Here is a 17,651-nt window from a genome sequence, read left to right on the forward strand (position 1 = left end):
GTAATTATTTCAAAATAAAAAGATTTTAGGGGGCCCAGGTCATGAGGCTAAGTGTGGAGCCTGCTCAAGATTCTCTCCCTTTCCCTCTGCCTCTGCCCCATTCTCTTAAAAAAAACAAAAAACAGTTTTTTAACTTTATTTTACATAATTATTAAATGACTTTATGTCTAAAATGTAGAAAATTCAGAAAAAGTATTTTTACATCTTATTATACATGTATACAATTATGACGAAAACACAGATTTGATTCCATTTAAACCTCTTCTGTAAATGTATATGCTTGGGTGTATATAGGTGATTTTCCTTCAAATTAGAATGATAATGCACATGCAGACTAATTTCAGCCTTTTTAATTTTTTAATTTTTTTAAAGATTTTTATTTATTTATTTATTTGAGAGAGAAAGAGGGAGAGTGCGTGAGCAAGCACCACCAAGGGGAGGGGCAGAGGGAGAGGGAGAGAGAGAATCTCAGGCAGACTCCACGCTGAGTGCAGAGCCTGACACAGGGCTCCATCTCACAACCCTGAGGTCATGACCTGAGCTGAAATCAAGAGTCAGTCACTTAACTAGCTGGGCCACCCAGGTGCCCCGATTTCAGCCTTTTTATTACACAAATAATACGTGAACACATTTTCATTGTAAAACATTCAAACCATAGCAACATACCAAAGCAAAATGGGCAAGTCTCCCTTGAATCTCCACACGTTCACTCCCTACATAGTTGTCACATACAGTGTGTGTGATGACACACAATGTGAGCCACTGGTTCACTTCCTTCAAGGCCCTTCTCCTTTAAATATACTCACATATGTACATATACACATAGATGGCCAAGACATGTAGATCTTCCCATACAGGTACTTGTGGACCTCTCATTGTTTATGATAATCGCCCCATTGCATGAATGGACCATAATATATTTAACCACCCCCTTGCTGATGAGCATGTAGGTGGTTTTATTTTGGTGGTGGTTGTTACTTACGTGGACATCTTTGTACCCATATGTATTTCTTTTCTGAAAACCTTTCAGGACACCCTGTCCTTGTCTGTGTATCCACAGTGCCTCTTCCATAATGCTTGTACTTCCCCACCACATGAAAGCACAACCATCTACTGTCTCCCTACCCTGAATTATTGATCAGTGTGATTATTACATATTAGTTATTAATTACCTTAGCCCTATCACCCAGCACAGTGCCTGGCACATCAGAACTGTGTGAATGAATGAATGAACTACTGAATAAACAAATGAATTATAAACAGATCCTGAGTCAGAGGTCCCTTCACTGGGACAAAGGAACACAGTGAGAGTGAAGTAACTTGTATTTGCGTAATTGCTTTTGCATTTAAACTCCTTATCTCTTCTCATTTATAGAAATATAAATAAAACCAGTTCTATGAAATTAACAGAGCAGTTTTTTTACACCCATTTTGTAGACAGAGGGCTTAAGGAAGTCCATGGAGAAAGGGCCAACAGTGCAAGCTTCTGACACACCAAGTTAGATCAAGTCAGCTATCTGTGGACTATTCCCAAGCACCTGAATTTTGTAATATTGTAAAAGAACCATAAAACATTATTCTTATTTACATCTGTGTTTAATTTTGAGGATGCATTAGTGATACCTGAGCCCACCTCAGAAGTTCACGGTTGAGGAACTAGGTGCCATTCTGACTGGAAATGCCAGGGGCTGGGTTTATGCTTTACCTACTGATGCAAACCTGGGAGTGTTTGCAAGGAGAGGCCATCCTGTCTTGAAATTAACCCTGAAGTGAACTTTTCCGAGGTCGATTCTACCAAGAGAGTGCTAAGTAGAGAAATGGTTTAAAGAGTCCTGATGGTTGACACTTGCATTGAGCAAGCATGTTTATGAACAGGAAGGCCATATTTTTTTTTCTCTTGATACCAGTTGGGTTTTTTGTCCTTCTGTGATGTAAAAGCTGTCTTTAAGAGACATGAGCAAAGCAGTACTTTGTCTAAAGGGCATTATTCTGAGTCAACAAAGCCAATCTCAAAGGTTACATGCTGTGTGATTCCATTTATATAACATTCTCAAAATGACAAAGTTATGATGATTAATCAGGGGTTAGCTTGGGTAGGATCTTCCTAAAATATGAGGGAGCTTTTTGTTTTTTTGGTGCTGAAGTAGTACAAATCTTACCTGAAATAAAATTTCATAGAGCTATATACCCCCCCCACACACACACACCCCAAAAAATAAAACAGAACAAAAATTGGCAAAAATCTGAATATGGTCTCTATTTGAGTTAATAGTATTATAGTGATGTCACTTTCTTGTTTGGTTATTATACTATGATTATGTAGGATCTTATCATTAAGGGAAGCTGGTGAAGGGTATACAAGAACTCTGTACTATTTCTGTAATTTCTTATAAATTGAAAATTATTCCAAAACAAAATATTGTTTTTATTTTTTTAAAGATTTTATTTATTTATTTATTTATTTATTTATTTATTTATTTATTTGAGAGAGAGAGAGAGCATGAGCTGAGGGAGGAGCAGAGGGAGAGGGACAAGCAGACTCCTTGCTGAGCACAGAGCCCGACATGGAGCCTGATCCCACCACCCCGAGATCATGACCTGAGCCAAAATCAAGAGTCGGAAACTCAACAGACTGAGCCACCCTATGCCCCATGAAGTTTTGTTTTTATTTTTTATTTTTTTAAAGATTTTATTTATTTGTGAGAGAGAGAGAGAGAGAGCACAAGCAGGGCGAGCGGCAGGCAGAGGGAGAAGCAGGCTCCCTGCTGAGCAAGGAGCCTGATGTGGGACTTGATCCCAGGACCCTGGGTTCATGACCCCAGCCGAAGGCAGATGCTTAACCAACTGAGCCACCCGGGTGTTCCAAAGTTCTATTTTTAAAAAGCACTTTGTCTTGGGCAAAACCAAATCCCAAAATAAAGAACAGAACTGCAAGAGGTTTTGCCATATGGTATTTAATGGTGGAACACATTGTAGGTTAGTGGTTGGGATCCCTAGCTATGACATATGCAGTAATACTACTTCACTATCGTGTGTCCCTAGGCAAGTTACTCAACTTCCTTGTATAAAAGAGGGATAATAACCGTGTCTACCTCATAGAACATTTATGAGGATTCAGTGAAATAATGAGTGTAAGGCCCTTGGTACAGGAGCAAGCCGCAGGAATAACTCAAGTGTTACTTATAAAATTTTTGTCTTATTTTTATATGCAATAGTTACTATCTCATTGTCAGTTTTGAGCTATCTTTCTATCAAGAGTGGTGGACTTACGCTGATCTTTCTGGTTTTTATATTTTTAAGATTTTATTTATTTGAGAGAGAGTGTGTGAGTATGTATGCGTGTGCATTCATGCATGTGAAAGCAGGGGTGGGAACAGAGGAAGAGGGAGAGAGAGAATCTCAAGCAGGCTCCGTGCTGAGTGCAGAGCCCAACGTGGGGCTCAATCCCACGGACCTGAGATCATGACCTGAGCCATCCAGGCACCCCTGGTTTTTATTTTTTAAAAATACTCATTTATTTTTTAAATCCACATTTGGAAAATATCTAAGCTAGCTTTATGTTTTAGTTAGTTGGATAGAGTTAATAATATTCATTGTAATAACAACAGTAACAATAACTAGAATTGATATAAGTCAGTTCATCATTTTCACAGTGCTTTCTCTAAGGACTGACTTTGAACTTCATAGTAAGCTGTGATATAGTTAGGCATTTTTAATACCCATTTTCAGATCAGGAAAAAATTTGGAGCTAGTAAGGGACCTACTTGCTTAAGGTTTAGTCTTCATGTGGCCCCTGCAACGATCCCGATAAAACACAAGTTAGATCATGTCAGTCTTCTGCTCAAAGCTCCAGGTGTCCCATCCCAGAACCCCCACTCCCCCCAACATTAGCCTATTCCCTCACTCAAAGTCATTCATTGGAGGACATTTCTCTGAGCCTCTGATCTGAATATTTGAAATCACAGCCCACTTTCCCACCCACCCGCGGCCCTCTCTGATCTTTTTGTATTTTTCCATTCCATTAATCACCTTCTGATAGAGCATGAAGCTTACTTATTTATCAAGGTTATTCTTTCTCACCCACTTCCCTCTGTAAGAATGTGAGCTCTGTAGGAGCAGGGATCTCTTTTATTCATGGATATACCCCAAGTGCCTGGGAAAATGTCTGACACCTAGTAAATACTCAGTAAATATGTATTGAGTGAATGAATTCAGGGCAGAGAGTGTGTTCCAAGTTAATAAGCAACTTCCTTTATGCAGAATGTGCTTCCATTGCTTTGCCTCTTTTGCTCTAAGGGAAAAAAAAAAAAAAATGAAAGGGTTGCTTATCCAGAACTCAACAAATTGGCCCAACTGGTGCTCTTAGAAGTTGCTTTCTTAGCAATTCTGATTGTCCTTCCCTCAAGGGAACATCCTGTTTCTGAATGTTCTTTAAAATATCTTTCAGACCTTGTGTCAGAGGCTGTCTTTTTTTAAACCAGCAGACCAAGCAAGAGGGGCATGAACATCAGGAGTTAGGTGAGATGTGACAGAGTAAGGGGGGGTTCCCACTGGAGGAGGACAGGGCTCAGAAAGACAGGAGGCTCGGGTGCCATGGTCACTCGGGAGAGAGTGGGTAGTAGGGTGTGGACTTAAGGGGGTGGATGATTTTTTTTCCCCTGGAAAGCCACAAGGGCTCACGCTATAAAACTTCAAGGTCTATTCCAGTCTGGTGATTGCTCACCCAGACAGAGAAGAGGAAAGTGAGAGGCAACAGTCTTTCCCAGCACACACTAGTTGCTATATCCAACCCAGACTCTTATATGAGTCTCTAGCTGGGAAGCTAGTGCCATTAAACAAAGGAAGTATGTATAACTGAATACATTAAGCAAAGAAGACTGTATTTTGTCTTAAGTTTTGTCCCACCTACTTTAGGAGAAAGTTAACTTTGGTTTGAACCAGTTTCCACTTCTCGCTATTGGCGTCTCTTTGGCCTGTGGGCATTAACCACCTCAGCTCATGGGAAGAACTGATATAATAGGTGGTTTAGCTACTTCTGGACAATTCTATACTAATGTGGATGTCTTGTGCCAGAGAATGTGCTAGAGATTGTTTTCCTGACTTTGTGTGCACTTTGAAAAGAAACACAGAAAGGAAAAGCGACTTCCCACTTAACCTAACATAGTGTTCCTGATACGCAGTTTCACTTTCAGCATTGATAAACCTCGCAGCTCTGAAGAACAGTGGGCCCCAGCTGTTTACTTAGGGATCTATAGCTGGTCAACCGATCTCAGAAAATGAATCCATCCTCTTGTTTTTTTCCGCTTCTGGCCAGCTTAGAATGTGATCTGTATCTTGTACTCAAGTGTTTCCCAAGAGTTTTGACAAGAGTCACTGAAGTCAAATAACTGTGTTTAGCTTGACTATATAAAAAATATAAATTGGGCGCCTGGGTGGCTCAGTTGGTTAAGCGACTGCCTTCGGCTCAGGTCATGATCCTGGAGTCCCTGGATCGAGTCCCCCATCGGGCTCCCTGCACGGCGGGGAGTCTGCTTCTCCCTCTGACCCTCCCCCCTCTCATGTGCTCTCTCTCATTCTCTCTGTCTCAAATAAATAAATAAAATCTTTAAAAAAAAATTAAAAAAAAAATTAAAATAAAAAATATAAATTGCATAGCAACTCTCTGTATTTTCTTATTGAGCCAAAGCCAATTTTTCTAAATATAAGCAAAGTTGTGCCCATTCATGGAGCCTGGTGAAATGGGTGTCTCATTTGAAAGCTTATGACCTGGAAGGTTAAAGGTGATTCTTCAGCATGAAAACCAAAGCATCACAGGCGGGACTGTGACATAATGGTCGGCAGCATGGGTGCCAGGCAGTGGCTTAGAGGGATGAGGTCTTTTTTTTTTTTTTAAACATTTTATTTATTTATTTATTTGAGAGAGAGAGAGAAACAGCACGAGAGGGGAGAGGGTCAGAGGGAGAAGCAGGCTCCCCGCTGAGCCGGGAGTCCGATGTGGGACTCGATTCCGGGACTCTGGGACCATGACCTGAGCCGAAGGCAGTCGCCCAACCAACTGAGCCACCCAGGCGCCCGAGGGATGAGGTCTTGATCCTCATCTGGGATGTGTCCGTCTTCTTTTGTAAAGTAAATGCCTGACAAAGTGCCCAAAGTCCAAATCTCTCCCTCACTTTGCAAAAGAAGAAAGACCTCTCCCTGACATATCTGGAGTCACTACAGGGCATCAGTTCTCAAATGCTTTGGTCTCAAGATCCCTTTACAGACTTAATTATTGAGAACCAAAGAGGTTTTGTTTCTGTGAGTTCTACCTGTTGATAAGTACTGAATTAGAAACTAAAGCAAAACTTTTAGAGCATAGAAATATATAAGCACGTACTCCGTTACCTGATAAAACTAATGACATCGTCACACAACATACAGCCTCTGGAAAATTCTTCTGGAATACTCCGTCACATGTTCCTGAGAGAATGAAAGTGGAAAGGACAAATAACATCTTATCATTATTATTAGTGTTATTATTATTATGACAGAAATAGTTTTCATCATTAGGCCTCCTAAAAGGGCCTCTGGGATGCCCAGGAGTCTCTAGACCACACTTCGAGAGTGGCTGCTATAGTGCATTGACTCAAGGTTAAGAAATTTCCAGATCACTACATAGAAAATTCCAAATTTTGTTCAGTGAAGAAGTTGCCCTTCCAGTAAAATTTTACTGTTTATGTTTAAGAATTATATACATTGTCAGGGCACCTGAGTGGCTCATTCGGTTAAGCATCCAACTCTTGATCTTGGCTTAGGTCTCGATCTCAGGGTCATGTGTTCAAGCCCCACACTGGGCTCCACATTGAGCCTACTTAAAAAAAAAAAAAAGAATTATATGTTTTGTCTTGATGAGTTGTGCCCTAATAAGAGTTGTGACGATAATCAATCTAGAAGAAATTTTTTTTTCCAATTTCAACGTATATGTGTATTTTCTTTGCCAAAAGTGTTGTAGGGTGATTAGTCATGACTTCCAAACCCACATACTTAGGCCATTTGGATAAAATTCTGCAGGGGAAGTAGAAAGCCATGATAGAAAACTTCTGGCTCCTGGGAGGAAATTGTTTCAGTGGGTGATGCTGGGTCTCCCATCCTGGTCATGGCTGGGCTACATAGGTGCCTTTAAAGGAATTTTGCTTTAAAATGTCAGAGTACCTGGGCGCCTGGGTGGCTCAGTCGGTTGGGCGACTGCCTTGGGCTCAGGTCATGATCCTGGAGTCCCGGGATCGAGTCCCGCATCGGGCTCCCTGCTCGGCGGGGAGTCTGCTTCTCCCTCTGACCCTCCCCCCTCTCATGTGCTCTCAGGTCATGATCCTGGAGTCCCGGGATCGAGTCCCGCGTCGGGCTCCCTGCTCGGCAGGGAGTCTGCTTCTCTCTCTGACCCTCTCCCCTCTCATGCTCTCTCTCTATCTCATTCTCTCTCTCAAGTAAAGAAATAAATAATCTTTAAAAAAATAAAAAATAAAATGTCAGAGTACCTGAAATTGTATTCTTTGTAGCTGTTTAAGTTATAAAAAATGTAAGATGCAAACCTCAAAATGTATGAGAGACTCCATATATTTTTCCAAGTTATTTGGGAAGAACACAAGCAGAAGATATAATGACCCCTGAGGCAGGGTATTCAGGGATGTCCTTTTATAGATGTGGCTAATGGGTTTGAGATAAATATTCCTCTTCAGGGAAATATTTTTTGTAAACCATCACACAAACTATTAGCAGTTCCATCTGCCACTCAAAAGGGAGTGACCAAAAATGTCACGTGATGGCTCCTACCTGAAATTTTAGTTTCTTAGCTCTTGGAAGTGTCAAGAGAATCTAAGCCATTTGATTAGGATTTTCCTCCAGTCTGAGGGAAATACTCTTCACCTCAGAAAATGAAAATACCTGAAGTATCTGTCCTATTCTGACAGAACATTCTTTTAGAGAAGTAAAAAAGTCACCAAAGAATGGTAGGACAGAGATACACAGGTGCGTTTTTTTCTTGAGAGACCGTGTCTAGTCAGCAGAACTCAGGCGCATGGACTAACTTCCATCTGGATGGAAAAGAACAAAACCCCACCAGCACTGATTTTTCTGTGCACTTCTAACCTCAAGAGAAGAGCCAACATAAAAGGGATCAGGTTCACATTTCTTCCTAGAACTTCTCCCAGGCACGGTTCTCTGGCCACTCGGCCCAGCCTTGGGCTGGCCTTCCCTCAGCATCTTGTTCCTCCTTGATTTTTCAAATTTTTAATTACTGTTAGTGACAAGCTTTGAATTTTAAAATTATCAGATGGAGAATTACCTATACAAGTAAAAGGATAGAAGATAACAAAGTAAGGTTTTCAGGCAAGAAGCAAATGGAGGTCTATTTTCAAGAATTTTTTCTTTCTCTAGTTCATGATGTGAACTCTGTGCCAGAGGACACCTTTGTGTGCCAGAGACAGAGAAGTTTCCAGATTCTACCAGATGTATAATGTATATGGCTGTGCTTTTAAAAAAACAAGAACAAAACAAAACAAAAAACACCCATTTTTAAATTTTAGAATAGTTTTAGATTTTAGAAATCATGGAGATAATACAGAGTTTTCCCATAAACCCCACTTGCACGTTCTCCCATTATTAACATCTCACATTAGTGTGATGTATTTGTTATAATTAATGAACCAATGAACATTATTATTAACACAAGTCTCTACTTTATTCAGATTTCCTTAGTTTTTACCTAATACCCTTGTATGATTCAATGAGTTCATCCAGGATTTAGTTGTCTTGTCTCCTTAGGCTCCTCTTGGTTGTAACAATTTCTCAAACTTTCCTTGTTTTTAATGGTCTTGACAGTTTTGAGGAATACTGGTCAGGTTTCTTGTAAAATGTCTCACAGTTTGGACTGTCTGATATTTTCCTCCTGATTAGACTTGGGTTGTATGTTTTTGGGAGGAAGACTGCAGAGGGGAAGTGCCATTTTCATTACATCATATCAAGGATACATTCTGTCAACGTGACTTAGTGGTGTTGACCTTGGTCATGTGGCCAAGGTAGTGTTTATCGTTTTCTCCACTCTGAAGTTTAAAAAAAATAAAATAAAGTTTTGCTTTGATTTCCTTTTCATACTGTCCTCTTTGGAAGGAAGTCACTATGTGCAGCCCACGTTTAAGGGGTTGGGAGTTACGGTCCTCCCCCTTGAGAATCCACATAAATTATTTGGAACTCTTCTGCATGGGAGACTTGTTTATTCCTCCCCATTATTTAATCATGTATTTACATCAGTATAGGCTTGTGAATATTTATTTTATATTTTGGGTTACAATTCAATGCTACTTCATTTATTTTCATGTAAACCATTCCAGCTTTGGCTATTAGGAGTTCTTTCAGTTGGCTTCTGTCTCTGTCATTCCCCCATCACTCTGTGTGTGTGTGTGTGTGTGTCTGTGTGTGTCTGTGTGTGTGTGTGTTGCATGGCGTTTGTGCTCATCTTATCTGTTTCCTGCTCCAATCTGAGCATCAGCCATTTCTCTAAGGTGTTCTATTGGCAAATAGTATTAGAGACCAGTATCTGGATTACCTCTCCTCCTTTCTATTTAAAATTAATAAGTCAACTAGTTTTTTTCATTTCTAAGATGTCTTCAAACCTCTGAAATGGTAGAATTTTTCTTCATTCAGCACTAGTGTCTTCTCTTCAAGTAATAATAATATCTTGTGCTTATGTAATAATTCTTTATGAACTAATTTTTACTATTAAAAAAGGATTCATTACAACAGATCATCTGAGGTTTTTAAGCGCTGTGACTTTTATCCTGCTGTGTCTGGTATCCTGAAATGTCACTAGTATGTGATGTAGTATGTACTATGTGGCTAAGCGGCAGGGGATTGTCCAGATGAGCCTCAGAAAGCAGTGTTCTTGATATCGGGGCCACCGATTCCTATACCCTCTTGCAGAAATATTTTTTTTTTTTAAGATTTTTTTTTTTTTTTTTTAGTAGAGGGGGGAAGCACAAGCAGGGGGAGTGGCAGGCAGCGGGAGAAGCAGGCTCCTCGCTGAGCAGGCAGCCCGATGTGGGACTCAATCCCAGGACCCTGAGATCATGACCTGAGCCGAAGGCAGACGCTTAACCGACTGAGCCACCCAGGCGTCCCCCCTCTTGCAGAAATTTAAGTCTAAATATTACTGCTTTTGTTACCTAACATCTCACCATCTGGGAAAAATAAAGCACTTAAATGAAGAACAGCTGTATCTTAGGCCCACGATTGACTTGCTCCCGGTAGCTAGGGTTTAATCCCAAGTTTGTTTTTCAGCCACCAGCATAGTTTTAAAATTAACTTTGCATTTATGGCTTGAGGCAATGAACCAAAAAGTGAAAGAATGCTAAGACAACCGTAGGATTCTGGTGAACTGCAACCTGTTTCTCTGTGAGCCTGGTCTCACGAGTCCCCTTCTATTTCCAGGTCTGACCGAGACAGCAGTCTTCAGTTGTGAGGCCCACAATGACAAAGGGCTGACCGTGTCCAAGGGTGTGCAGATCAACATCAAAGGTAAGCACCAGGGCCAAGCCTCGAGCATGTTCTGGGAGCTGGTCAGGGGACACAGCATGAGCTCTGCAGCCAGCTACCTGGGTTTGAGCCCTGTCTTCCCCCACTGACTTTCTTTGTGACCTTGGACAAGTCACTTAACCTCCCTAGCTTCAGTATAAAATAGGGATAATTACAGAATCTACATAATTTTGAGGCTTACATGAGATAATGACAGTAAAAACACTCAAAATGGTGTCTGGTACATAAGTCTTTGATAAACGTTAACTCGTTTAGTTCTGCTTAGTCTGAGAAAATAGGCTGAGATGTCTACCCTCGATCTTCTTAGCTCCTGTTTTCACCTTTCCCTCTCCCACCTTGAACTAGTCCCCATTACCCGTTGAAGAGCCCCCAGGGGTGGGGGTGGCTTAGGGCATCGATTGAAGGAATGGGCTCTGTCCTTACCAGGCAGCTGGGGCTGAAGCGAGTCCATCCCATTTCCACCCACCCCCCACCGCCGAGAGGAGAGATGGAAGGGGAGAGCCGGGAGCTCCCATGCCTTTGCCTCCTAATCTCCTTATCGCCTCTGAGCTGGGATATAACATAATAGAAGACTTGTCTTTGAAGGTCCGCATGCTAGTGGAGACATTCCAATCCAATCATCTACCTCCTTCTCCCTTTGTGGGATCGAAGTTAGTTAAACCCGAAAGGTGAAAGTAAATATACTGTCATTTTATCCCTTTTCAAATCATCTTTCTTAGCTTCTCTCAGAGAAACTCAAGCAAATTTTATGTTTTAGTATTTGTTCTTTTTTTTAAATCTTTTATTTATTTATGTATTTATTTATTTGAGAGAGTGAGAGAGAGCATGAGTGGGGGGCGGTGGGCTGAGGGAATGGGAGAAGCAGACTCCCCGCTGAGCAGGGAGCCCAACTCAGGGCTCCATCCCAGGACCCCAAGATCATGACCTGAGCCGAAGGCAGATGTTTAACTAACTGAGCCACCCAGGCGCCCTATTTGTTCTTAATTTAAATATCGAGAAGCAAATATTGATTCCATATTCCTTTTGGTCTTAATCTTAGGGATACAGCACAAGGAAAAAGCAGAATGTGTTTAATAATGAGTTAAAAGTTAGGTAAGATACAGCAGGGGACTCAATTTACAAAGAAGTTATATTTTAAAAAGGTGCTGATGGGGGTGCCTGGTTGGCTCAGTCAGTTAAGCCTCTGACTGGATCTCAGCTCAGGTTTTGATCTCAGGTTTGTGAGTTCAGGCCTCACACTGGGCTCCACACTGGGCATGGAGCCAACTTTTAAAAAGTAAATAAATAAAATAAAATAATAAAAAGGTGCTGATGTTTCATTTCAGCAAATCAACTAGATGAAGGTGATGAGGCATTTTCTAAAAGTTCATTGGAAGAAAAAAAAGAGCAAACTGAAACTTACACCCAGAGGAAGTGTATAACTTCCTCACTATGAGTCTCATTATTACAATTTTCAAAAGATACGTTGGGAATTTCAGGAATTCATGAGTAGGCGTAAATTTATAAAGACTATTTTCATAAAGTGTAAACACCTTAAAATTTATTTATAAAATGAGAGACACTTTTTAAAATTTTATGCTTCACACAGAACTTAGCTTTTTTTTTTTTTTTATCAGTCCTCTTTTGAAAACTTATGTTTTTGGTTTTCATTTCATTTATTTAAACATTTATGTCAACGCAACCAAGACTTCCTTCTTCTAATCTCTTATTAACTATAATATATGTGGCCAAATTATGATCTGGAAAGGCAGACATTTTAAGACAATTCTACAAGTGATCTATTTAGGGAAGTGAGTCGAACAAAATGCTGATTCTTTCCCACTCACCAAGCTGTGTGTCTACTAGTAAACAGAAACTCCTGAATATGGTACCTCATGCACTTCTCATGGTCCCAGCTCTCCTTCCCCCGGTCTTCTGCCCACCCTGTCATTGCTTCACCTCCTCCAGCACACCTCCCCCAACCCTCCTCCTTGTGTTACTTTTTTTTTTTTTAAGATTTTATTTATTTATTTGAGAGAGAGAGTGAGAGAGAGAAAGAGCACAAGAGGGGGGAGCGGGAGAGGGAGAAGCAGACTCTCCGCCGAGCAGGGAACCCGACGCGGGACTCGATCCCGGGACTCCAGGATCATGACCTGAGCCGAAGGCAGTCGTCCAACCAACTGAGCCACCCAGGCGCCCTTGTGTTACCTTTTTAATCTTCCCCTCAGCCCCATGGAGCAGTGCTACTACCATCCCCACTATTAGAGGAAGGAACAGAGTTTAGAAAGGGCATTTGACTGTGGCCGGGGCCACACAGCCAGCGAGGCAGGAACCAGACTCCCCAGTCCCTGCTGGTGCTCACGCTGACGTGCTTGCTGCCTCCTGCAACCAGCCTCCAGTGTCCTACTGAGGGACACGAGCTCCGGGCTCAGACAGACTTGAGTTCAGGGCCCCGTTCTACTGCTTACGAGCTCTGTGATCTTCGGCAAGTTTTTACCTTCTCTGATCCTCAGTATCCTCATCCATAAATGAGGATCGTGAGGCCACCTCTGTGACAGGGTTCTGGTGATGATTAAACAAAGCGAAGTCCATAACGTCCTGGCCCATAGGAAGCACGCAAAAACAACAGTCATCATTTCTGCTTAGAAATGTGATTATGGGGCGCCTGGGTGGCTCAGTTGGTTAAGCGACTGCCTTCGGCTAAGGTCATGATCCTGGAGTCCCGGGATCGAGTCCCGCATCGGGCTCCCTGCTCGGCGGGGGGTCTGCTTCTCCCTCTGCCCTCTTCCCTCTTGTGCTCTCTGTCTCTCATTCTCTCTCTCAAATAAATAAATAAAATCTTTAAAAAAAAGAGAAAGAAATGTGATTATGACTATTAATTAAGAATTAAAATTAGCCGGATGCCTCAGTGGCTCAGTCGGTTAAGCGTCTGCTTTCAGCTCAGGTTGTGATCCCAGGGTCCTGGGATTGAGCCCCCCATCGGGCTCCTTGCTCGCCGGGAAGCCTGCTTCTCCCTCTCCCACTCCCTCTGCTTGTGTTCCCTCTCTCGCTGTGTCTCTCTCTGTCAAATAAATAAAATCTTTTTTTTTTAAGATTTTATTTATTTATTTGAGAGAGAGAATGAGATAGAGAGCATGAGAGGGGGGAGGGTCAGAGGGAGAAGCAGACTCCCTGCTGAGCAGGGAGTCCGATGCGGGACTCGATCCTGGGACTCCAGGATCATGACCTGAGCCGAAGGCAGTCGCTTAACCAACTGAGCCACCCAGGCGCCCTAAATAAATAAAATCTTAAAAAAAAAAAAAGAAAAGTAAAGAAAATTAAAATTAGCATAAAGTAAGATCCCCAAACTTCAGATCCTTCTTAGATTTGAATTAAGATACCTAGCCATGTCCCACACGTGGCCAGGGTCATTGCACACCTTATGGTATTACCTGCCTCCACTCCCAGCAGATGCAGTTGGCTCTTTTGCTTGAACTGACTCTCACCTGTTTCCTTGGCCTGGAAAGCTTCTCCCCCTCCACCACGCACCCACACTCATGCCCCCATAGTACCCTTCTCTTCCTGGCGTGGGGCTCTCTCATCATCAGGTAATATGGGTCTCCCCTCCTCTCCAACCAAGAGCTGAACAAGAGTAGGGCCATGGCTCTTTGTCCTCATGCAGAGCGGCACCCAGCAACATGCCTGCATGCAGTAGGGTAGTGACCATGAGCTCAGTGAAGGGAATAGACGTCTCTACATCCTTTTCCAGCTAAGGCCTCACTTTATTGGTGGGCAGGAAAGCAGGTCTGTGCTCCACTCCTCTGGCCCAGGCAGAACCATCCTATCACCGGAGACCTGTCTATAAGCTAATATGCTTAGTCTCGGCATAATGTGGCTTCTTTTTAAAACTTGGGTTGAATTTTCCTAATCTTAAGAAACAGAAACAGGCTTGATACTGCGTTTGGTGGCTGTGGCCACCTATGGTTTATAACTGTGTTTGTATGTGTGTCTTTGTTTTTGCGTAGCAATTCCCTCCCCACCAACTGAAGTCAGTGTCTACAACAGCACCGCAAACAGCCTGCTTATCTCCTGGGTCCCGGGTTTTGATGGATACTCCCCGTTCCAGAATTGCAGCGTTCAGGTAAACCTGCAAGATGAAGAGAGAAGTGCTCTGAGCGCCTACCTGATTTCTCTTCCACCTGAGGATGGACACCGAGGCCTTCAACACCTCTGTTCAGAAGTCCATTGACCTCTTCCCCACTCAGTGTCCACCACACATGCCCCATTTTATGGTGTTCTGCCCCGGGATGCTGCTTCCTTTCTGCTCATGGTCCAGGGCCCAACCAGAACGGAAACAGGTTTCTAGGATAGAACATCATGAGACCAGGGAGAATTAATTTTTAAGATATAAAAACACATCCCTAAATTAGGACTGGCTTGTGATCAGGAGTTCGGGAAGCCAAGTACTCCTCAACCTGGCTCCTCCTGGGCTGGTGGCCATGAAGGACAGGCAAGCAGGAGATGGGTCATTTTTGCTGTCAAATGTAGCACCTTGGCCCCTGGCTCCCAGGACAACCTGGGCATTAGAGGCCTTGCAAAGTCTTTCCCCTTTTTAACCACTACCCAAAATTGGTATGAGATAATGCTGTAAGAAATACCGGCTAGCCATCCTAAAATGGTACCTTGCCGTGATGTAGGCTCTGCTTTGAGTGTTAATTTCATTAAAATGGAAAGTGTAGCTCACAATTATCTTACTTAAAACCCACACCAGAGGGGTGTCTGGGTGGCTCAGTCGGTTGAGCGGCTGCCTTCAGCTCAGGTCATGATCCCAGGGTCCTGGGATCGAGCCCCGCATCGGGCTCCCTGCTCTGTGGGGAGCCTGCTTCTCCTTCTCCCTCTGCCTGCTCTGCCTACTTGTGCTCTCTATCTCTCTGTCAAATAAATAAATAAAATCTTAAAAAAAAAACCAAACCCACACCAGCACTGCAGGCTCAGAGTGCTCACAGAGCCCGTAAAGTGGCAAACCCAGAAAGTTCTGATGCCAAAAGCAGTGCTCAGAACCATCTGCTCATCCATGTCTCAGAAGAGACATTGCTTGTGGGAGCAGGTAGTTGAACATGTGTGGATTATCCACTGAAAACATGAATGCATTCTGCCCTGTATGTTGTCATAGAGTAGGGTCAGAAATTATTCTTAGTTTCATAAATGTCTGGTCTTACTAGCTGAAAACATGTTAACCTGACACTGCCATTCATGCCAGCTCAACTTGAAGCAGTGACTTCTAAAGAATATTATATGTTGACAACCAGATGTTTTTAATACCAAACAGAATGAGTTTCTCTGTTTTTATTACTTCCCACTCTTGTCTAACAGCTGTTCCTTCTCTGGAACGTGAAAACATCCTATTATCCCCAAAATAGCCTCCAACCACACCCCACCAACTCTAGCTTTGCTTAATTCTTGCCCAACTTTATTTGTAAACCTCCTAAGGGCTGGTAAGTGTTAGGAATTCTTATTGTGTCTACAAAGTCCTCACCAGGGATATCCTCTTTTTTGGGCAGCTTTTTCTGAGATATATTTCACAGACCATAATACTCACCCATTTAAAGTATATAGTGTTGGGGCATCTGGCTGGTTCAGTCAGAAGAGCATGCAACTCTTGATCTTGCGGTCGTGAATTTGAGCCCCACGTTGGGTGTGGAGATTATTTAAATAAATAAACTTTTAAAAATAAAGTGTATAATGCTTTTTGGTATGTTCACAGAGGTGTGCAACCATCACCATTGTCTAATCATGTCAATACTCATATAAGCTATTGGTCCATAGTTTTCTTGTGTTAGCTTTTTCTGGTCTTGGTATCAGGGTGATACTGGCCCTTATAGAATCAGTTGGGAGGTGTTCCCTCAACTGATATTCCTTAGAAGAGTTTGTGGAAGATTGATGTTAATTCTTTAAATATTTGATAGAAATCACCAGTGAAGCCATCTGGTCCTGAGCTTTTCTTTGCAGAGAGTTTTTTGAGTACTACCTCAACCTTTTTACTTGGTATACATCTCCTTAGATTTTCTATTTCTTCTTGAGTCGGTTTTGGTAGTTTGTGTGTTTCTAGGAATGTGTCCATTTCCTCTGGGTTATCTAATTGTTGGTATACAATTGCTTATAATAATCCATTATAAGCTTTTTTTTTCCTTTGAGGTTAGTAGTAATGTCCCCTCTTTCATTCCTAATTTTAATAATTTGAGTCTTCCCTTCCTTTCTTCTGTTTGCTTTGGGTTAGTTTGCTCTTTTTTTTTTTTTTTTTTTCAGTTTCTTAAGGTAGAAGGCTAGGTAATTTATTTGAAATTTCTTCTTTAATATAAGCCTTTATACTATACATTTCCCTCTAAGCACTGTGTTAGCTGTATCACATAGGTTTTGGTATTTGGGGGCTTTTTCCTGTTCATCTCAAGTTTTTTGGTTATTTTCCTTGTGATTTCTTTTTTTTTATTATTGGTTATTCAGGAGTATGTTGTTTAATTTTCACATACTTATGAATTTCTCAAATTTTCTTCCTTTGCTTATTTCTAATGTTATTCCATTGTGTTTGGAGGATATACTTAATATGATTTTCAGCCTTTTAAATTTATTACGGTTTGTTTTATGGCCTAGCATTTGTTCTTTTCTGGAGAATGTTCTGTGTGTCCTTGAGGGGAAAGTATATTCGCCTGTGGTTGGGTAGAATGTTTTATATGTCTGGTAGATCTAGTTAGTTTATAGTCTTATTCACTTCTTCTGTTTCCTTGTTGATCTTCTGCTGAGTGGTTTTATCTGCTATTGAAAGTGGGGAATTAGTGTCTCAACTATTATTTTTGAATTGTCTGTTTCTCCCTTCAATCCCATCTATATACAGATATAGATATATGGATCTATATAGATATAACTGAAGCATGGACCAGCCCTTTTTAAAACTGCTGCTGAGGGGTGCCTGGGTGGCTCAGTCGGTTAAGCGACTGCCTTCGGCTCAGGTCATGATCCTGGAGTCCCGGAATCGAGTCCCGCGTCGGGCTCCCTGCTCGGCGGGGAGTCTGCTTCTCCCTCTCCCGCTCCCCCCTCTTGTGCTCTTTCTCTCTCTCACTCTCTCTCTCAAA

General features: G+C 42.0%; 1 protein-coding gene across 1 annotated transcript in view; it reads left to right on the plus strand.

Annotated features, from left to right (window-relative positions):
• MERTK (MER proto-oncogene, tyrosine kinase) overlaps window positions 1-17,651 on the plus strand; it is a 107,284-nt gene that overhangs the window by 49,056 nt on the left and 40,577 nt on the right. The window contains exons 5-6 of the mRNA XM_021697385.1: window positions 10,462-10,548; window positions 14,550-14,665. Coding sequence (XP_021553060.1) covers window positions 10,462-10,548; window positions 14,550-14,665 — 203 coding nt within the window. The remainder of the gene's footprint in view (window positions 1-10,461; window positions 10,549-14,549; window positions 14,666-17,651) is intronic.

This window comes from Neomonachus schauinslandi, chromosome 10 (genome assembly GCF_002201575.2).
Source record: "Neomonachus schauinslandi chromosome 10, ASM220157v2, whole genome shotgun sequence".
Classification (NCBI taxonomy): Eukaryota; Metazoa; Chordata; class Mammalia; order Carnivora; family Phocidae; genus Neomonachus; species Neomonachus schauinslandi.